We start from the raw sequence: 22,550 nt of genomic DNA on the forward strand, positions 1-22,550 counted from the left end.
CAAAAAGCAAGGGGTAACTGGGCCTCAGATTGGGGTTCAGTACAAAATCAGAAAAGCCCCCCCGTGAGTAAGCAGGGGGCATAGAATGGCAGCCGACTTGCCCAGCTCAGTCACCAGGAGCAGAGAGTGGGCAGATTACAGTCCTCTAGACAGTAAACTCATCTCTAGACTGTAAGCTCACTGTGGGCAGGGAATGTGTCGGTTTATTGTTATCTTATACTCTCCCAAGCACTCAGTACAGTGCTCTACAAACAGTAAGCGCTTAATAAATACAATTGAATGAATGAAGATTCATTCCTGCTCAGAACTATGGACATGTCACTCTAACTCCACTAAATCGAGAACTGGGCTTAAACCATCTGTGAGAGTGAGGGAATTTACTCAGCGGGGGCCCTGGGGGCCGAGCACTGTCCCGAGCATTTGTAAAAGCCAAACAAAAATATACAGCAAGTTCCCTGCCCATAGCGAGCTTCCCCTGGAATGTAGTGCTGGCGCCATGCCCCACCAGATCTAGAGAGGCAGAAAGTCTAGGTAGTCAACATTTGCGTTCTGTGCTGTTAGCGATGGGGGTCTTAAATAAACACGCCATATATTTTGATGGAAAATTAACATTTTGAGGGTGCGACTGAATCATTTAAATTTCCTTTTCCTAAATAAGTTTATTTGAGTACGGTAATGTTTATATTTTTGGAGCCTTCACCCTATTCTGGAGTGAAAATTTATCGAAAATTTCACGCAACCTGACTTTTCTTAAAGCACTGCAGCTGTTCCAATTCAGAAAAACTGTTACATTTATCTCTTTTCATTTTAATCAGTTGAGCAAATGCTTTCAAATGCAGCATTTTAACTAGCAAGCCATCTGCAGGAAGATTTTCCTATTATGTTTTATTAAAGAAATGGATTCATTTGCCGACAATTAAATACCCAAATCTGCCTGAATGAGTAATGTTACAGAATGTCATTTCCTTTCCCCACATGGTGGCCACAGAACCGACTGAGCTCCTTTTCAGATGGGGCTGGAAAGGCAGCCTCCCAATTGCGGGGCAGGGGCAGGGGCAGGGGAGGAGGCAGGGGCAGGGAATCGGGAACCGAAGCATCCGAGTGGACTCAGATGCCGGCCTGGCGGCCTGGGTCACCCAGGCTCCGAGAGATGGTTTTTCGTGAAAAATACCTTGTTTCTGCCAAGTTGGCACAGGGCAAGCCCATCGCCAACAGGTGGCTGGCACAGTGGTGGGTGAGTCATGCCCCCAGGGGGCCTGCCTGGAGCCTCGCACCCCGGCTCCGGGCCCCACGGCTGAGCTCAATCAATAAATCAGAGGCCTTTACTGAGAGCTTACTTTGTGCAGACCACTGTCCTAAGCACTAGAGAGAGGACAATACCCAGGAACCCTAGTGCCCACCAGCCCACTGATGGACCCAGGCCATTTCAGACCTGTCCAGCCCTCTCCCTGGTGCCGGGCAGGGGACCTTAGGACAATCTCCAAAGCGAGAGGGCAAGTGAGGCAGCATAACGACAACAATCTTAATAAAAATAATAGTACTAATGGTAATGGTCATAATAATAATAATAATAATAATAAGCAGCAAGGCCTAGAGGATAGTGCACAGACCAGGGAGATGGAAGGACCGTGGTTATAACCCCGTCTGCTGTGTGACTTTGGGCCAGTCACTTCTCTGGGCCTCAGTTATCTCATCTACAGACTCATTCTATGAGCCCCAAGTGGGATGAGGACTGTGTCCAACCTGACTAGCTTGAATCTACCCCGGCGCCTAGTACAGTGTCTGGCATATAGTAAGCTCTTATGAAATACCATGGAAAAGTAATTATAATGATAACAACTCTGGCATATGTTAAGCACTTACTATGTACTAGGCACTGCATTGAGCTCTGGGGTAGGTACAAAATAACCAGGTCCAACACAGTCCCTCTCCCACATGAGGCTCGCAGCCTGAGAAGGAGGGAGAACAGGAATTGAATCCCCATTTGATAGAGGAAGAAACTGAGGCCTAGAAAAGTTAGGTGACTTGCCCCTGGTCACACAGCAGGTAAGTGGCAAGGGTAAGAATCCAGATTTTCTGACTCCCAGACCCAGGGTCTTTAATGACCACAGCCACTGTCAATCCTTAGGGCTCCCAGGCCAATCAGGAGGCAGCACAACTTGACTGAAAGCATTCAGGAGGAATCAGGTGGGGTCCTATGACTCTGATTTCCCAGGCCCTGCCCCTGCTTGGAGTTCCATTGGCAGAGTCTCGGTGGGCTTCTCATTTTTGCCGGTTGTAACGTCTTCCCCGTGCAGCGTGGGAGGAGCCAGATTCAGGCTTTAAGTTTGGGAGTCTCCTGGGATGACATGGCATTTATCAGACTATCAGCCTCTTAGCGAAATTACCTTTCTCCACAATGTCCGTTGTTTTCTTGAGGAACAGGCAATCCAGACTCCGTCTTGAGGGAGAAGGCCTGATTTTCATTAGCTGCCAAGGGTTCCAACGTTGCATTAGTTTCAGTTCATTAGCTGTTATAATCACATTTTCTGGGTGGTATCGTATGGAAGAAATGGGGCTGGCAAATCAGTCCCTAGAGCCGCAGGCCCTTTTCCTCTCCTCCTTCACCGGGATGAAATAGGGAATTTGATTTCCCTTTCCCCGGCTGTAAAAAACAAGGCTGACTTCAGACCGAGGGCCCGGGAAGGAAACAACATCCCAGAATACTATTTGACTGACAATTCCGCTGTCAGCTCGCAGCGTGGGCAAAGAGGACGGTTCCATCTGTGGAACCGCCCCCTGGAGAGCGGGGTAAGCTAGTGGCCACTTATTTTGCCCGAGAAAAAATAAGGAGGGTGAAAGGAAGGCTCAGCAGGTAGACCCCCAAGATCAAATAAAGAGAAATTTTGTGTAAGAGAAGTCGAAGAGAGCGAGAAGAGATGAAATTTGGGGAGGACATTGGGTGCAGTTTCCATTATGCGTTTTCACCGTTCCCTGGCACCACTCCCAGAAGGCCCCTCTCCCAAGTGCCATTTTGCACCTGGGCCAGCACTGATCGCTGGTGATTGAGCCCAGTGGAGATTTTAATGTCAGTAGACTAAGCTACGCCAGGCATGGGCAGGTAACCAAGATGATGCCTAGTCCTGAAGGCCTGAGTTGGAGAGCTTGCCGTCCTTATAGATGGGTGGGGCTCAACACTCAATCTTTGTTGACTGACTCAATCAGTCAATCAAGAAGTAGCATGGTGTAGTGGAGAGAGCACGGGGCTGGAATCTGAAGGTCGTGGGTTCTAATTCTGGTTCCACAATTTGCTGTGTGACGTTGGGCAAGTCATTTCACTTCTCTGTGCCTCAGTTACCTCATCTGTAAAATGGGGATCAAAACTGTGAGCCCCACATGAGTCAGAGACTGTGTCCAACCTGATTTGCTTGTATCCACCCCAGTAGTTAGTAAAGTGCTTGACACAAAGTAAGTGCTTAACAAATTCCACAATTATTATTACTACCATTAATAGTAATAATCAGCCCTATTTATTGAACGCTTACTGTGTGCACAACACTGTACCAAGAGCTTGGAAGAGTACAACAAAATTGGCATTGGGTTTAGAGCAGCTGCCTGTGATGGTCCAGCAGGCCGGAGATGAAGCTGGGAAGGAAGTTGGATAAAACGGAACAAGGAAGACTGAGAAGCCAACAGCCTGTCTAGCACGTACCAGGCCCTGTGCTTTCCTCCAGCCCCCGGGGCCAAGCAGGATAAGTGCTCCTCCAGGCCAGGGGATACAGAGCCTTGCAGCCCCCTGTGAGCCTGGACAATTAGGGGTTTCCAGAGGAGATGGTCCATCTCTCTCTACTGGTCTAAGGAGAGCAGCTCCCAAACCTTGCCGACCTCCCACCCTCCCCTTACTCTCCCCACTCCAGTCCATACTTGGCTCTGCTGCCAGGATAATTTTTCTACAAAACATTCAGGACAGGTCTCCCCACTCCTCAAGAAACTCCAGTGGTTGCCCATCCACCTCCGCATCCAACTAAAACTTCTCACCATTGGCTTCTGTGCACTCAATCACCTTGCCCTCTCCAACCTCACCTTGCTGATTTCCTATCAGAACCCAGCCCACACACTTCACTCCTCTAATGCCAACCTTCTCGCTGTACCTCGATCTCATCTATCTCACCACCAACCACTCGCCCCGTCCTGCCTCTGACCTAGAACACCCTCCTTCCTCAAATCCTACTGGCAATTACTCTCCCCCATTCAAAGCCTTATTGAAAGCACATCTCTTCCAAGAGGGCTTCCCTAATTAAGCCCTCCTTTCCTCTTCTCCCACTCCTTTCTGCGTCCCCTTGACTTGCTCCCTTTTATTCATCCCCCTCCCAGCCCTTATGAACATATCCATAATTCATTTAATTATACTGTCTGTTTCCCCTTCTAGACCTTAAGTTCATTGTGGCCAGAGAATATGTCTATTTATCGTTATAGTGTACTCTTCCAAACGCTTGGTACAGTGCTCTGCACACAGTAAGATCTCAATAAATACAACCGAATGAATGAATGACTGAATCTGGGCCCTCAGTTCAGAGAGGAGAGAAAGTCCATGCTTTGGGCAGGCCCACAGATGTCAGCTCCAGTCCTGCATTTTCTCGGAGCAGCTGCCGCAGATCCGGATTTCCGGCTGCAGTCTCTTAGCCATGTGGTAATGGCAGCCCGGAGCAGCCACCGATACCCAACCGTGACCAACGGCCCTTTGCGATCCTGCCGGGGAACAGCTGATGGTTCCAAAGTCAGGGCGACGGATTGCTGGTCTCACCCTCTGCCCTTCCAGAGTCACTGAATCGGTGCCCGGGTTCAGCCGGGCTCTGGGGAAATGCCAAAATGCTGCTGCAGGTTCAATTCAACGGTGAAAGAATCGTGACTACTGCATGAGCCTCCCATGCTGATCTCCCTGCCTCCTGTCTCTCTCCACTCCATTCCATACTTCACTCCGCTGCCCGGGTCATTTTTCTACAAAAACCTTCAGTTCGGTGGTTGCCCATCCACCTCTGCATCAAACAGAAACCCCTTACCATCAGTTTTAAAGTGCTCAATCAGCTCACTCCCTCCTGCCTTACCCCACTGATCTGCTACTACAGCCCAGCCCACCCACTTGGCTCCTTCAGCACCAGTTTGCTCACTGTGCCTTGATATCGTCTATAATAATTTTGGTATTTGTTAAGCATTTGCCTTGTGCCGAGCACTGTTCTAAGCGCTGGGGTAGATACAGGGTAATCAGGTTGGACACAGTCCACATCCCACTTGGGGCTCATAGAATTAGTCCATAGATGAGATAACTGAGGCCCAGAGAAGTGAAATCATTGCTGATCTGATGCTGACTCACGCTGATGTCAGAGTCTGCCCCAGGAACCAAGCTGCCCCCTACTCAACCATCCAGGGCCAGGGAGAACGGTGGGAAATTGTTCTGCTCCGGGCTTCAAGTCATCCATCAATAGTATTTACTGGACACCTACTGTGTGCAGAGCACTGTGGAGAAGCAACATGGCTTAGGGGATAGATCATGGACCTTAGTACAGTGCTAAGTGCTTAGTACAGTGCTCTGCACTTAAAAGCGCTCAATAAATACTATTGAATGAGTGGACCTGGGAGTCAGAAGGTCATAGGTTCTAATCCCAGCTCCGCCAGATGTCTGCTGTGTGACTTTGGGCACGTCACTTCACTTCTCTGGGCGTCAGTTACCTCATCTGTAAAATGGGGATTAAGAGTGTGAGCCCTATGTGGGACAGAGACTGTGTCCAACTTGACTACCTTGTATCTTCTCCAGTATTAGAACAGTGCCTAGCACATACTAAGGCCTTTGGGAGGAGAAGTGTTTTTCATAAAGCTTTGAAGGTGGAGAGAATGATTGTCTGTGAGATTCATTCATTAAATTAAATTTATCAGCTGCTTACTATGTGCAGAGCATTGTACTAAGCACAGATGCAAGCTAATACAGAATCAAGCTAATAAGGTTGGAAACAGTCCACGTCCCACATGGGGCTCAAAGTTTTAATCCCCATTTTATAGATGAGGAAATTGGGGCACATAGAATAATAATAATAATAATAATGTTGGTATTTGTTAAGCGCTTACTATGTGCAGAGCACTGTTCTAAGCGCTGGGGTAAACACAGGGGAATCAGGTTGTCCCACATGGGGCTCACAGTCTTAATCCCCATTTTACAGATGAGGTAACTGAGGCACAGAGAGGTTAAGTGACTTGCCCACAGTCACACAGCTGACAAGTGGCAGAGCCGGGATTCGAAGCCATGACCTCTGACTCCAAAGCCCGTGCTCTTTCCACTGAGCCACGCATAGAAGTGAAGTGACGTGCTCAAGGTCATACAGCAGACAAGTCTTGGAGAGTTTCTAGAGTACTGGAAACTCTACCAGCCTTGACTACAGGAGGGAGAGTCCAGCAGAGGCATATCGTGGATTAGTGGAAATAGCCCGAGCCTGGAAGTCAGAGGACATGAGTTCTAATCCTGGCTCTGCCACTTGTCTGCTGTGCGGCCTTGGGCAAGTCAGTTAACTTCTCTGTGCCTCAGTTACCTCATCTGTAAAATGGGGATTAAGGCCCACGGAGGACAACCTGATTACCTTGCATCTGTCCCAGTGCTTAGAACAGTGCTTGGCACATAGTAAGCACTTAACAAATACCATTATTATTATTATAAAGTGGCAGAGCTGGGATTAGAACCCAGATCCTCTGATGTCCAGGCCCATGATCAGACTGTAAACCCATCAAACGGCAGGGACCATCTCTATCTGTTGCCGACTTGTTCATTCCAAGCGCTTAGTACAATGCTCTGCACATAGTAAGCGCTCAATAAATACTATTGAATGAATGATCTATCCACTAGGTCACACTGCTTCTCTTCAACCCACATATTTAATCTGTCACCAAATTCCATCAGTTCTACCTTCACAACTTGACAAAAATGTACCCTTTCCTTTCTATCCAAACTGCTACGGTGCTGATCCAAGCACTTATCATATCCTGTGTTGAGTATTGCATCAGCCTCTTCACTGACCTCTTTGCCTCCTGTCTTCCGCCTCTACTGTCCTTACTTCACTCTGCTGCCTGATCATTTTTCTGTGAAACCATTCAGTCCAGGTTCTCCCACTACTCAAGAACCTCCAATGGTTGCCCATCCACTTTTGCTGCAAACAGAAACTCATTGCGTGGGATTTAAAGCATTCACTTACCTTGCCCCCTCCTATCTTACCTCGATAATTTTCTACAACCCAACATGTTTACTTTGTTCCTCTAATTACAGTCTATTCACTGTATCTTGATCCTATCTCACCACTGACCTCTTGTCCACATCCTGCCTCTGACCTGGAACTCCCCCTTCGTATCTCTAGACTGTAAGCTTGTTGTGGGCAGGGAATGTGTCTGTTTATTGTTGTATGTACTCTACCAACTGCTTAGTAAAATGCTCTGAACATAGTAAGCACCCGATAAATACAATTGAATGAATGAATCGGACAGACAATCACTCTCCTCACCTTCAAAGCGTTATTAAAAACACTTCTCCTCCAAGGGGCCTTCCCTGAGTAAGCCCTCCATTCCCCTACTCCCTCTCCCTTCTGCGTTGCCCTTGCGCTTAGATTTGTACCCCTTAGTCACCCCACCCTCAGCCCCGCAGCACTTATCCATCATTTATTTATGTTCATGTGTCTTCCCCCTGAAACTGTAAACTCCATGTGGGCAGGGAATGTATCATCTAACTCTGTTATACTGTATTCATCCAAGCACTTAGTACAGACACACGATAAATGCTCAATAAATAAGATCCACTGATTGATTGAGAGAGATGAAAGGAGGCCCAGCAGCGAGGAGGTTATGTTTGGATGGGCCTCGATCTGCTTTCGGTGTCGGCCTCGGCTTCCTGAAGAAGGTAAAAGCGCCTGATCCGCTCCAAGTCCATTGTTGAGTAGATGACAGTGGTCAGCTGCAACACCTTCTTACAAATCAAATGGGTTGGGAGTGAGACCGTCTATTTCTTTCTGTTTTCTCCACCTCTTTGCTGTGGCTATTTCTCCGGAGGATTGAATGTAATGAAATCGGGCTCGTTTCTCCGCGTGGGGGAAATTGTGGATTATGCTGCCTCCATGTGGCCAGCACAGGCGCCTTTGAGGCCCTTTTTGAGGCCCACCAATTTTCTGCCATTTACGGGACGGCATCCACGAACCCGAAAACAGAATCATCAATCGGTCCGTAGCCCGTACTGAGCACCTACCGGTTGCAGCACACTGGATCCAGCGCTCGGGAGAGTACAAGAGAGTTAGAAGACACAGGCTCAGCCCTCAAGAAGTTCATGTAAAGAAAAATAGAAAGGAAATGTATTTCCATGGGAAAACCTCCTAGGTGGTAATGCTAGCGTGTACGGAGGATCCAGTGGGCGTAGTGCAGTCTACTAAACCCCTGGGAAATACAAAATGAGCAGGTGACGCATCCCCTGCCCACCAGAAGCTTCTGCTCTAATGAGGGAGTCAGACATAATATTTACGGTGCTTAAGGACTGGACAAGGTTGCCATGGATTCCTTCTCAAAGGCCCCTTTGAAGATAGAAGCCCTGTTTGGTGTCCCCAACATAAGGACAGCTGAATCCCCTCCGACCTAGGAAGCTGTCCCACTTCAGCATCCAGAAACCACTGGGAAACAGGGAGAAGAGAAACAGCATGGCCTAGTGGAAAGATCACAAACCTGGGAGTCAGAGGACCTGGGTTCTCATCCCACTTTCGCCACTTGTCTGCTCTGTGATCTTGGGCAAGTCATTTCACTTCTCTGGACCTAAATTACCTAATCTGTAAATTGGAGGTTAAGACCGTGAGCCCCTTGTGGAACAGGGACAGTGTCCAATCTGATTATTTTATATTTACCCTAGTGCTTAGAACAGTGATAGAAATATAGTAAATACTTAACAAATACCTTTTTTTTTTTAAAAAAAAAGGATGATTATATTGATTCTAGGAGCCAAGAGCCTGCACCACTATCTCTGATGGTGATTTTTCTCTCGCACACTCTGAGGGTTGAAAGGCATCCTTCATTCAGTTTTATTCTCCAGCTCTAGTGCTCCAATAAAATCGACAGCTTTCCCCTAGAGAATTTGTTTCCAATTAAAATCTCTTGGCAGGAAAGTGCTTTATTTTCTCTTATTTAAAGAGCCAACTGGCCTGTTTTCTTGTAAACTTAGCAATGGGCCCCGTACCATTAATAATGGCTCTTGGAGGCTGATTGATTTTGGTGGTTATCCTTCCATAAAAATATAACCCAACTAAGGCCTTTGCTGTGGTCTCGTTGATTAAACGGTCGGTCCAAAACACATCATTCGTTTGAAGAAGCCAGTTCTGTCTGATTGGCCAAAGCTGCACCCGCTTTTTAAGCAGGCGATACGGAGAATCATTTTCTGTGGTTACAATGTGTCACATTTCACAATACCCTTAAGCCTCCATTTTTTGGAGTTGTGATTTCCTGGAAAGTTAACGGCTCTTTAATGTTCAAGTATTTGTAAATGAGAGCCTTAAAAGAAACTTTGCTCTTCAACATTCGTTTTAATAGCTGTTAAAAATGCAAAGGCGTAAACTTCTGAGTCAGGGAAGAAGGTCAGTGGCGGAATTGAATGCAGGCTGGCCGAGAGGCACTCCTTCAACAGCCGTGTTTGTGGAAGAGTCCTCGGCTCCTTCCGTCTCCCACTTAGACCCTTCCAGGGAGAGGAGTTTGGGCCTGGTAAAAATGGACCAAACCGAGACTGCGGAAAGTTGAGGTGTGCTTTGTTTGGAAGCTAAGTTAGCTCGTTTGTCCATTTTTGTAGAGAAGCTGACAATTAACAGGCCCTTCCTGGGGCCCTGAATTTTTGCTGTCAGACTGTCCTGCCCATCGGGGGAGGGGAAAAAGTTTCCAGCAGGACTTTCAGAGAGTGTTGTTTCCTCTGTAGGTGGCTGTGGTGATTCTGCCCGATGTCCGCTCCTGTGAAGAGGTGACCCGCTTGCCCATATTGTGCCATGGGGCCCGCCGGCGGCTTGCTCAGCAGTGGACAAGTGCCCGTTGTGTTCTGGGGGAGCTTGGCCACTGTGGGCACTTTCCTCCTCCTCCTCACCTTCCTCCTCTTCCTCTGCTCCAGCTGTGACAGGTGAGAGAGGCTTCAGGAAATGCATTTTCACATTCCTCCAAGGAAAGGTGGTGACTTGTCTGGGCCGCTGTGGGAGCCAGGTAAGGGGCATTTATTGTGCTGAGGACATTGCACAGTTCGAGGCGCCTGGGGAAATGCCACAGGATCCCAGCTCATGGGCCTGGATGCATCTGGAGAGGAAGGCATGCCTCTTGGAAGCAGCCACCCAAAGCCCCGTGGCAGCCTTGACTCCCACCAAGGCTCCTTGCTGGGAAGAAGCTGGGTATGACAGTGAGCCAAAACTGCTTACTGTTTTTCCATCTGGTCACCGGTCTCGGTCAGTGGACTTGGTTGAGACCTGCAGGTGGTGTGCGGGTTGAACAACCTTTCTGGGTGAGCCTGCGTGGTCCTGGGGTGAGCCCTGGTGGTACCAAAGTGAGCCGGGGTGGTTCCAATGTGACCCGAGAGTGTCCCGGCTTAGCCAGGGTCATCCCGAGCGAGCCGAGGTGGTCCCAGGATGAGTTGGGGTGATCCTGGGTGAACCATAGTGATCATAGGGTGAGCCAAGGTGGTCCCAGGGTGAGCCGGGTTGGATGGTCTGTGTGGTTTTCTTGGCGGGGCAACATCTGTTAAACACGTTCTAGGGGTCCTGCCGTGGGGCTCGGCCTCAAGTGAAGTAAGGGTCCGGAGAAAGCCCCTGGACCTGCGGGAGTCTCTGTGGACGCCTGGCTTTGGGTCGTTAGAGGAATTAGGGTTTGGAGCGGGGAGAGTCACGATGGTGGAGGGGCTGTGTGGCAGGGGAGAGTGAGAGATGGATCGAGTTGGGCTTGTTGGATGGTCTATGGTAGGACACTGAGGGACAGTTCACAGAAGGGGAGTCGGGCTCTCGATGGTCCTGCTGGGGGTCACATGAGGAAGAATTAGGGGTGGAGAAGGGAAAGATAATAATAATTGTGGTATTTAAGCACTTAATATGGGTCAGGCAGCTTACTGAGGGCCGGGTAAGTACAAGCTAAGTGGATCAGAAACAGTCTCTGTCACACAGTGAGGTTTGTGGGCCAAATAAAAGGGGAGGACAGATAATGTGTCCCTTTTTACAGAAGAGGAAACTGAGTTACGAAAAAGTCAATAACTTCCCCAAGCTTATACAGCAGGCAAGTGGCAGAGCCAAGATGAGAACCCAAAGTCACTGACTCCCTGGCCGGCCGCTTTCCACTCAGACACAGTGCTCCGCTATCATCGTGTGAGTGCCTACAGGATGCAGAGTACTCCCCTGATTAGACTGTAAGCCGTCAAAGGGCAGGGACTGTCTCTGTTACCGATTTGTCCATTCCAAGCGCTTAGAACAGTGCTCTGCACATAGTAAGCGCTCAATAAATACTACTGAATGAATGAATGAATCCAAGGTGCACTGGGGTGGTCCCGAGCAATTCTAGAACTATAGCCAAGCTGGTCGCCGATGACCCTCCTTTATTCTCAGAGTGTTAATTTCTTCATCGATCCAAAGCCCCAGAAAGCTGGACTTGAGGAGCAGAGCGCTGGAGTAGATACAAACTAATCGGATTGATCATAGTCCGTGTACCCCATGGGGTTCCCAGACTTAATTCCCATTTTACAAATGAGGTAACTGAGGCACAGAGAAGTTAAGTGACTTACCCAAGGTCACACAATAGACATGTGGCAGAGCCAGGAGCAGAACCCAGCACAACCAAGCCCGGGCTCTTTCCACTAAGCCACGCTGCTTCTCTATGCTTCTTCTCCCCGAGGAGAATCTGGCTTCTGGAAGGCTTGCGGCCCTGGGGCAGCAACTGAGGGGAGACCTGGTTCCTCGAATGAAGGGTCAGAGTGGCTGAGGGTCAGCCTCACTTCCAGGCTGGTGAGTCAAAGTGGCCAGTTGGTCTGATATCAGTGGACAGCCTCTCCCCCAAGGCCGGCGGGTCAGAGTGCCAGCGGGGCCAGTGTCAGTGGGCAGCCTCTCCCCAGACTGGTGGGTCAGAGTGGCCAGCAAGGCCAGCATCAGCAGGCAGCCTCTCCCCAAGAACAGCAGGTCAGAGCAGCCATCGCGTCAGGTTTCAGCCAGCGGCTTCTCCCCGAGGCCAGAGCTTCGTTTAAAGGGAAGTGGAAACAGATCCGCAGATCATCATTTCGAACCAAAGCCGGGTCAGTGCTAGGGGCCGTTCCAGTGACCAGGCTGCCTCGTGCTCGGACTTTACTAACGGGGGCCTTTCCAGAACAGTGGGTGATAACATTCCTATCTTTAAATCCCAGAGAGAAGAAGCCCAAACAGAGCGGAGACCATGAGAATCTGATGAATGTGGTAAGGCTGTTATGATGTCGTCCGGAAAAGGGTGTGCAGTACTTACAGAAACCAGACTGACGGTCTGCACTATGCAGAGCACTGTGCTAGGTGCTGGGAAGAGGACAAGAGAGTTAGGAGACATGATCCCTGCCCTCAAGGAGCTCTCAGTTTGCTGTGTGGGGAGCACTGTTCTGAACTCCGGAAAGAGTGCAATAGAGTTAGGAATCATGATTCCTGCTCTCAAAGAGCCTGGACTCTATCAGTCAATAGTATTGAATGCTTACTTTGTGTAGAGCACTGTGTTGAGCATTTAGGAACGTAAAATAGAGGCAGTAGACATAAACCCTAACCTCAGTCAACTTTGGTATTTGTTAAGAACTTACTATATCTGGTTTAGATATAATACAATTAGATCAGACACAGTCCCTGCCCAACGTGGGGCTCCCAGTCCAAACCCTCAGTCAAGCAGTAGCATGTATTGAGCGCGTGCGTTGTGCAGAAAATTGTAGTAAGCATTTGAAAGAGTACAGTACAATAGAGTTGGTAGAAATGATTTCTGCCCTGATGGAGCTTACAGTCGATTGAAGACTGATCTGTTTTTTAAAATGGTATTTGTCAAGTGTTTACTGAATGCCAGACACTGTACTAAGTGCTGGAGTAGATACAAGCTAATCGGATTGATCATAGTCCGTGCACCCCATGGGGCTCGCAGACTTAATCCCCATTTTACAGATGAGGTAACTGAGGCACACAGAAGTTAAGTGACTTACCCAAGGTCACACAGCAGACAAGTGGCAGAGCCAGGAGCAGAACCCAGGTCCTTCTGACTCCCAGGGCTGTGCTCTGTCCACTAGGTCATGCTGCTTTTGTAATTAAATAGATTACAGAATAGGAGAAGCAACAGAGTATAAGGACCTAAGTGCCGTGGAGCTAGAGGGGGGCGTGAGTATCACACTGCTTAAGGGGTACAGACCCAAGTCCATTGGTGATGCAGAGGGAGCGGGAGTAGGGGAAATGAGAGCTTAGTCATGGAAGGCCTTTTGGAAGAAACATAATTTTAGTTGGACTTTGAAGATGGGAAGATTGATGGTCTGTGGTCTCTCATCTCAAGATGGTCTCAAGAGACTTACAGTTCACTGTGGACAGAGCACTGTACTGAGCGTTTGGGAGAGTTTTAATAGAGTTAGTAGACATGGTCTCCATCCTCATGATCGATAATATTGGCTGAGTGCCCGTTGTGGGCAGAGCACGGTACTAAGTACTTGGAGAATACAACAAAGCTAGAAGACATGATCCCTACCGTCAAGAAGCTTCCGGTCCAGCAGAGGGTGACCCTTGAGGATCCATCCATGAGTTTTCCAAGCCAACAAGAAACCATTTGGGAAGAGATTTGATGCTGGGTCAGACCCGGGTTTCCCTGACCCTGCAGAAAGTGGAGAGGAGAGGTAGAAATCACATACAAGTAACTCTGGAACCAACTGGTAAACTCCCCCGCCCAAATCCGACAGATCACAGCCCTCCCCACAGTCAAATCCCACCTGAGTCGATCGATGGTATTTATTGTGCACTTACTACGTGCAGAGCACTGTACTAAGCCCTTGAGAGAATACAACAGAGTTGGTAGACACATTACCTGCCCACAGAGAGTTTACAGTCTAGAGGGGGATAAAGACGTTAATATATTTAAATAATTTATAATATCTAATTTAAAAGTATGTACATAAATGCTGTGGGGGGGAGAGGTGAATATCAAATGCCAAAAGATTATAGATCCAAGTGCAGATCCTCCTCCGAGCTGCCTTCCCTGATTAACTTCCAGCTCCCCAAGCCCTATAATTCCATCCCCCTTCTCTGTCCCTTCATATATTTACTTACCCTCAGCCCACTATTCTCAATTATTTGCATTAATTACTCTGTTGATAATTTCAAGTCTGTCTCCCCGATTTGAGTGGAAGCTCCCTGTGGGCGGAGAATGTGTCACTTGGTGGTTTGGTTCTTGCAAAAGCTTAGTACGGTGCATTTCCCCCGACCCCATTGGTGCTCAGAAAACACTACACCTCTTACTTCTCCTGCCACTACTCTGTCTTCAGTGGTTTTTGTCCTGGTTTTGTCATTGTGTAGTCTTTATAACAAAGACCCAATGGTAGGCACCGTGATTGCCAAAAGACCAACTGAGCCTTGGGGGTGGAGAGCTGGTTGGGACTTGAAAACGAGTTGAGTTTGCTTTGGGGAAGTGTGTTGTGGGGGGGGGAAGAGAGAGAAAGAGAGAGAGAGAGAGAGAGAGTAGGTATTTCACAGATTTCAAGCCTGTTTCGTGGCTGGCTGTCTCCCAGTTGCAGTGAAACGCACTTCCCTCTCAGCAGCGTGCCTACGTGGCGCTAGAGCATAGAGGTTTCTGAACCTTTAGCAAAGCCTTAGCTGTGCTGACTGGTAAAGTAGACATTAAAGCCAGGGAATCCACAGACCTGTGCTGTAATCTTCAGCCCACCACTTCTCAGCTGTGGGATTTCAGGGAAATCACAATTTCTCTGGGAATTAGATTCCTTATGTATCAAATGGGGATTAAATACCTCTTCTCCCTCCTACTTAGATGGTGAGGCCCAAGTGAGACAGGGACTACATTTCATCTGATTGTATCGTATCTATCCCAGCACTAATTACGGTGCTTTGCCAATGGAAAGCACTGTACAGATACCGTTAATACACAAAACAAAGGAAAAATCCATCAGCATCTCCATCTGCCGGGGTGTTTCAGTTGGCCCTGCCGGGAGGCAGGATGGTTTGCATTAAAAGACCTCCTCAAGGGCTGTCAGTCCCGTGACCCTTGGTTGTCTTTGTTCTATATTCGGTCTCAGATCTTCCGTCTACAAAAAGGAGAGGCAGGTCTCCTCCGCAGCTGCTGCGGCAGTAGGCTGCGGCTGGGCGCTCTCTCGGTCCTTAGCCGGACTACAACTGTCATTGACTGATTCATTCAATCAATTGTATTTACTGTGCACTTGCTGCGTGCAGAGCACTGAACGCTTGGGAGAGTACGATATAACAATAAACAGACACATTCCCTGCCCACAAAAAGTTTACAATAAGAATAATAATTGTGGTATTTGTTAAGCACTTACTATGTGACAAGCACTGTTCTAAGCGCTGGAGTAGATTCAAGGTAATCAGGTTGGACACAGTCTGGACAGGGAGACAGGCATTAATATAAATAAATTACAGATATGGACATAAGTGCTTTGGGGCTGGGAGGGGGAATGAATAAAGGGATCAAGTCAGGACGAGGCAGAAGGGAGTGGGAGAAGAGGAAAGGAGGGCTTAGTCAGGGAAGGCCTCTTGGAGGAAATGTGCCTTCAAAAAATCTTTGAAAGGGGAGAGAGTCATCATCTGTCAGATTTGAGGAAGGAGGGCGTTTCAGGCCAGAGACAGGATGGGGGCGAGGAATCAGCAGCCAGATGGACGAGATCAAGGTACAGTGGGCCATGGCAGCCCTCGGCTGGGCTACGTCCGTCCTCGGCCAGGCTGCGGCGGCCCTCAGCCGGGCTGTGTTCATTTCTTTCAGCCTTCCGACAAGGGTCTGTTGAGCCACTCGGTGACAAGCCTGACGACAGACGCGGCGGCCAGCAGTGAGCCGAACGGGGGCCTCAGTAATGGCGACAGTGAGTGTGCGGCGCGGAGTCCTGAGATTGGGAGCGTGCCCCTCCCAGGGTGTTTTTGTACTTAAGTCGCCCGTAGCCAGTGACATCAGGAGATGCTCCATTGCCAACTCCAAGAGCCCTTGGGGGCTGGGGTTGGGGGTGCCTAGAGCTGGGACTGCCTTGGGGGTGGTATGGTGGGGGTGACATGGGATGGGGGGATTATCTGGGACAAGGCCCAGGAGAGGGAGTTAGTTGGGGAAGGAGGAACACAGGGTGTAGGATCAACTTCCTCTGGTGGATTCTCTACTACCTGCCAACTAAAGACCCTGGGGGAGAGCAATTTAGGGGCTTGATTTCAGATTAGGGCTTGGGCACCAAGCAGGAAAGGTAAGGTGGTGCAGATTGCATTTGAAAGACCTAGCAGTTCCATCTATTCTAAATGGAAAGTAAAATAAGACTCTTTAAGTCTTCATTTGCCAACCTGCAGCTCGGTGCTTCGAGGCAGCGAGAGAAATAACATCACTATCTGGTCGAGTAATCTCCCTCTTGACAGGCAAAGGATCTCTTGAATTTTCTCTTCCCTACCCCGGTTGTAGTCCTCTCAGAAGACAGCACCAAGGCCTACACGCTGCCTTACGAAGAAGTCCAAACCTCCGTTTCCGACCTGTTGGACTCGCAGGAAAGCGTGGGAAAATCCATCAAGTGCCATCAGAGCCGGGAATTACCCAGAATTCCTCCTAACGGCACGCTGGAGCCCATTCTCCCGCCTAGGACGGAGGCCAGGGAGCGGGGCCTTGGAACGGAAGGGCCGTACGAGGTCCTGAAAGTCAGCTGCTCCCAGGAAAACATGGTGGAAGACTGCTTGTATGAAACCGTGAAGGAAATCAAGGAGGCGGGAGCCTCGGCTGACGCGGACCCAAGCCACGGCGGCGGCCACCAGGAGGGGTCAGCGACCGCTGGCCGGGGCCTCCTGGGGTCTGTCTCAGAAGGCCAGACGGGGTCAGCCGAGTATGCCTCAGTGGACCGGAACAAGAAGGGCCGGCAGAGTCTGAGTGCAGAAAGCGTCCTCGGGGGTTTGGCGGATCTGGAGGAAGAGGCCCCGCCCCCGGTTCCTGTCAAACTCCTCGACGAGAACGAAAATGTCTGGGAGAAGGAAGACGAGAGATCAGCGGCTGTGAAGGAGGAGGAGGGAGAGGCCTCAGAGAGCCCCGTTGACACCAGCAAGGTAATAATAATAGTAATAAAACTGTGGTATTTAAGTGCTTACTACTGTGTGTCAGGCACTGTACTAAGCACTCGCATTCGCCCCGGGGAAATTCAAGCGAGTCTGGTTGGACACGGTCCCTGTCCCACATCGTGAGCTGTGAGCGCTTTGTGGCCAGGGAATGTTGTATTCTCCCAAGCGCTTAGTATAGTGCTTTGCACACAGTAAGCGCTTGATAAATACAAGTAAATGAATCGAATGGGCTCACAATCTTAATCCTCATTTTACAGATGAGGTAACTGAAACATAGAGAAGTGATTTGCCCGAGGTCACAGAGCAAACAAGTGGTGGAGCCAGGATAAGAACTGACTCCCAGGCCCATGTTCTGTGCTAAGGTTTTAAGTATCCCGGTGGTCCGTCTAACCAGTGGAGTTGCTTGCACGAGCCCAGGATCTGTTGAGAGCCCTGGCAGCCCAGGTTCTGGTCCCTTCAGGAGTTTGCCCTCGGTCAGACGCCCAACACCTCTTTCCCGAGAGTAAACTTTCACCTCCAAGGAGAGACTAGACTAGGCCACATTATATGCAGCATTTGAAAGAGTCACTATCTAGGCAGTGGGAAACGTCTCCGTTCAGTGTGAGCTCAGGAGAGAAACCCCACAAACATATGCAAGTTGCCCTTTGTCATTTACCCAGCTTTTGTGCTTGAAGTCATTTCTCTCCAAATGCCTCTTTACTGCTTTGAGATGCAGTTTTGCTCAGTTTACTAGAGGAAGAAAACACTTCTTTCATTCTCCTTTCTTAACCAGTCAGGACAGTAACCCTCTGAGAGACTACCTTCATTCCCTAAAAGAGACGAACCTCTTTGTTCTAGCCAATGGTAAAAAAAAGTTGTGAGTGGTGTCTCCCCTGGAACCAAGAAAGGTATTCCTCAAGGGCAGTCCTCCAGACAAAGATGTGCTCATAGCCTGCAGGGGCCTGTGATTCACTGAAGATGACCGCTTCTAATAATCATCAGGGGATAATCATTGTGGCATTTAAAAAGCGCTTACTATGTGTCAAGCACTGGTCTGAGCACTGGGGTACATGCAAGATAATAGGGTCGAATTCAGTCCCTGGCCCACCCGGGATTCACAGTCAAAGTGGGAGGGAGAAAAGGTGTTGAATTCCCATTTTACAGAAGAGGAAACAGCCAAGAGAAGTTGAATGACCTGCCCACAGTCACACAGCAGGCAAGCGGAGAAGCTGGGATTAGAACCCAGGTCTCCTAACCCCCAGGCCTGTGCTTTTTCCACTAGGCCACACTGCTTCTAAGAAGAAAGATGAAAGATCCCTCCCCCAGCAGACCAGAGAGAGTGTTTGTCAAATTGATTTCGACTGAATACACTTTCCCTTGGTCTCTGACGTAAGGCCAGGCTAGATCTCCCCAAGTCTGCTCTGAGCACGGGGTCCTGATTGGATGAAGCAACCCAAGCATCGAGAAACAATGTGGCCTAGTGGAAAGATCCCAGGCCTGGTTTCTAATCTCAGCTCTACCAATTGCTCTGCCTACGAGAAGCAGCACCGTCTAGTAGAAAGAGCACGGGCCTGGCGGTCAGACGACCTGAGTTCTCGGCCAATTGCTCTGACAATTGCTTGGGCAAGTCACCTGACTTCTCTGTGCCTCGGTTTCCTCAATTGTAAAATGGGGATTCAATACCTGTCCTCCCTCCTACTTAAGACTTTGAGCCCCATCCGGGACAGGGACTGTGTCTGATCTAATTAATTTGTACCTATCCCACTGCTTAGAGGTGTGTTTGACGCCTCCTAAGTGCTTAACAAGTTCCCATTAAAAAAAAAAATTGATCGAGTGATCAGGCCTCGATCAGATGTTGATTTGACTGCCGGTCATCGTTTCACATTTGGGGTCTGGCGCTGTCAAGGGCGACGCCTCTGGCTTCCGTGGAGATGCAGGGTGTTGAGCTGCCGTGGGAGGGATCGGTTGTGTGAGCAGAGTCCACGAAGCACCGCGGGATGTTTCCTGGCTTTGACGTGGCTGTTTTCTCTTCGCAGAGGCTCAGCTCGCTGTCTTACAAGTCTCGGGAAGATGATCCAGCCCTTACAGAGGAGGAGGTAGGTTTCTCATCTGGAATTTTCAGCAAGGCCCAGGAGGGCTAGAATTTCTTAGGTAAGCTCCACAGAATGCACACTCGACACTCCGAAACCCCCAGGAGAGGAGAGACCATTGAGCTGGAGCATACTCCGGCCGGGGTCTCGTCCTCCTCGAGCATTTTCCTGAGATGACGGGATGGGGCCGAGGTCAAAAACGGCCAGTTCTCCCTGGACACTGGTGGACTCAGAGCAGCAGAACCCTTGGCTGGCAGCATTTGGCCGGGACAGGCAGGCGACAGACCCATGGTCAGAGCCACATCCCGCACCCCCCGGCAATGTTCCGGCCACAGCACGGCCTGAGACGCATGCTGGCGAGAACCAACGGGGTTCGCTTGGTTCCCGTGGCCGTAAAATGCAGCGTTATTTAAGAAAAAATCATCCCGAGGTTCTGCTCGCCATCTGTGTCTCCACGTACTGAGCACAGTGCTCTACACAGAGTGAGCGCTCAGCAAGTTCCACTGATGGCTGGATTGACTATCCTGGCACTGTGATATGGCTGGAGGCTGAGGTTGACAGCCTCAGTTAGATCCCAGCAGCGCAAGCTTTGTTGCCAAGGGACCAAACAACCAACTGTCCTGACACGTGACCTTCACTCACTGGGTTGAAGGGATGCAAAAATTGATCGATGGAGCAGGCTTCGACGGGACAGCGTGGCAGGGATCTTGAAAGTCAGGGACTCTCTTGGAGGGAGAACTGACTGGGTAGGCCTTTTTTAAAAGAACAGTATTTATTTAGCACTTACTGTGTGCCAGGCACACAGAAGCAGCCTGGCTTAGTGGAAAGAGCCCAGGCTTGGGAGTCTGACTCTGCCACTTGTCAGCTGTTATGACTTTGGGCAAGACAATTAACATCTCTGTCCCTCAGTTACCTCCTCTGTAAAAGGGGGATTAAAACTGTGAGCCCCACGTGGGACAACCTGATAACCTTGTTTCTGTGAGCCCCACGTGGGACAACCTGATAACCTTGTACCCACCCCAGTGCTTAGAACAGTTCTTGTCCATAGTAAGTGCTTAACAAATACCATCATCATTACTAAGTGCTGAGGCAGATAACAAGATAAACGGAGTGGACACAGTCCATGTCCCACATGGGGCTTACAGTCTTAATCATTTTACAGATGAGGAAACTGAGGCACAAAGAAGTTAAAGTGAGTTGCCCAAGATCACCCAGCAGAGATTTGGCAGACCGCGATTAGAACCCAGGTCCTCTGACTCTCAGGCTGGGTCTCTTTCCACTAGGCCATGCCGCTTCTTCTGCTCACCCCTTCCGCCCATCACCCATGACAATCTCCTAAGGGGCCTTTCCTCAGTCATTTCCACCCCCGCTTCCCAAATGTCCCTGCCCCCGCCTTTCTTTCCTGCCCATAGCTGCAGGAAGACTTAGGGTGAGGGGAGGCAACTTCTTCTGACTTTAAAAACTCACCCTTCGCTTGCTCCTTCTAGATTTCGGCCATGTACTCTTCAGTGAACAAGCCAGGCCTGGCCAACCGCCTGGCCCCCGCCCCCTCCGTGGCCATCCAGGAAGTGGGGCCCCCGAGGTCCCCGTCGTCCTCAAATGACCTGTACGCCACGGTGACGGACTTTGAAAACCTCACCGATGGACAGGAGCCGCCCCCACCCCGGCGAGACAACGAGCCGGAGCCGGACTACGCGGCGATCCAGTCCCTGGGCCGGGACGAGGGCCGGGCCGGGCCGGGCCCAGAGCGCGGACGCCCCCTCCCCGCCCAGCCCGAGAGTGACTACGAGAGCATCGGGGACCTGCACCACGGCAAGGATTTCACCCGACTCTAGCGGCCGCGACCCTGGCCCGCAACCGCCAGTCTGCCGGCAAAAGGAGTTGGGTGCGGGGTAGGGACACGGTATGGGTACAGGGGAGGGGGAGGCAGAGGAAAGGGTCTGCCAGGGGATGCTCGAAGGCTGAAGAACTTGGTGGGGGCGGTGGTCGGTGACCATTTTTCAGGCCTTGCAAGAGAGAAGTTGTGCTCATACATACAGGCATCCATTCACATGCTCACACAGACCCATATGCGCGGGCAAACATATACACACACACCCCCATATACACACACGTGCAGACACACGCATGCACAGCGCTGGCCTGGGAGATGGATCACATCTATGACAGCACACGGAAAACAGTGAGTGGGGTCACAACCGGGTACGATGACCACTCTCTAGCAAACCGAACCAATCACCTGCCAAAAATCCGGCCTTCCACAAAGTAGTCGAGTCCTGCCCCATACCCCCTGCCCTCTGCCTGGAGCGAACAGCTTTCACCGATCACTCTAAGAGATTTCTCCTCTGAAACCGTCGCCTCTCGCCTCGAACCAGACTCTCGGGCCCCCAGAGAGCCCACGGGCCGCCCGTGGCGGAGGGACCCCGAGGGCCGGCCATGGCGGGGGGCACTCCGTGGGCTGTCAGGACTGGTGACCTCCCCAGGACTCGGGCAGCCGCTTCTTCCGCCAGGCCAGGCCACCCCCAGCACCTCTGGGCACTGGTGTCCAAAGCACTTGAATTCTCTTCTTGATTCTTTGATTTATTTTTCTAATCGAAGTTCTTCGGGATTTTTCAGTATTTTAAGAACCTCGTGGTACTGGTATTCACGCCTGTGTAGACAAAGAATTCTTTATGACTGGGAGGTGCCTGTTTCACACAAAGAGCCTGAAGCTACCCAGCGGTGGGGCCCGTGGGCTCAGCCACAGCCAGCCCTGCTGCCCAGCCACGCGAGCGCCCACCTGGGAGGGTGCCCAGCAGGCTCTGCTCCACCCGCTCGTCTGCAGAAGGTAATCTAGCTGGGCCACAGTGCAAACGTTTATTTTTGATGAGAGAAATCAAGAAGGCATTTCAGGTTTTCTGCCTCATTTCCAACAAGTCCCGATATCTGAAGGAACGTATAGGAACTTTCTTCGTTACATGTACAATCATCTTAAACCTCATTTTTAAGAACTTTACAAGTCCGAGGAGCCCACAGGCCGACTCGTCTGGGTTAGCTTGGCTCCCTTTTCTAACCAACTATGTCCCGCCGGGCACGCCTTAGTGATTGATCAGGGGCCAAGTGGTCCAAGAGGTACAGAAAGCACTGGGTCACTCACAAACATCTGGGGAAATAGTCGAGAATCATTCAGGGAAAATCAGCACAGAGGGGA

General features: G+C 50.1%; 1 protein-coding gene across 2 annotated transcripts in view; it reads left to right on the forward strand.

The window, feature by feature from the left end:
- PAG1 (phosphoprotein membrane anchor with glycosphingolipid microdomains 1) overlaps nucleotides 1-22,290 on the forward strand; it is a 55,915-nt gene extending 33,625 nt beyond the window's left edge. For both annotated transcript variants that reach the window (XM_029069568.2, XM_029069569.2), the window contains 6 exons: nucleotides 9,950-10,144; nucleotides 12,392-12,440; nucleotides 15,979-16,075; nucleotides 16,651-17,279; nucleotides 19,307-19,366; nucleotides 20,848-22,290. In XM_029069568.2, the coding sequence (XP_028925401.1) occupies nucleotides 10,017-10,144; nucleotides 12,392-12,440; nucleotides 15,979-16,075; nucleotides 16,651-17,279; nucleotides 19,307-19,366; nucleotides 20,848-21,195 (1,311 nt within the window). In that variant the 5' untranslated portion in view covers nucleotides 9,950-10,016 and the 3' untranslated portion in view covers nucleotides 21,196-22,290. The remainder of the gene's footprint in view (nucleotides 1-9,949; nucleotides 10,145-12,391; nucleotides 12,441-15,978; nucleotides 16,076-16,650; nucleotides 17,280-19,306; nucleotides 19,367-20,847) is intronic.
- The last annotated feature ends 260 nt before the right edge of the window (nucleotides 22,291-22,550 follow it).

The sequence above is a fragment of the Ornithorhynchus anatinus genome, chromosome 7 (assembly GCF_004115215.2).
Source record: "Ornithorhynchus anatinus isolate Pmale09 chromosome 7, mOrnAna1.pri.v4, whole genome shotgun sequence".
Lineage (NCBI taxonomy): Eukaryota > Metazoa > Chordata > Mammalia > Monotremata > Ornithorhynchidae > Ornithorhynchus > Ornithorhynchus anatinus.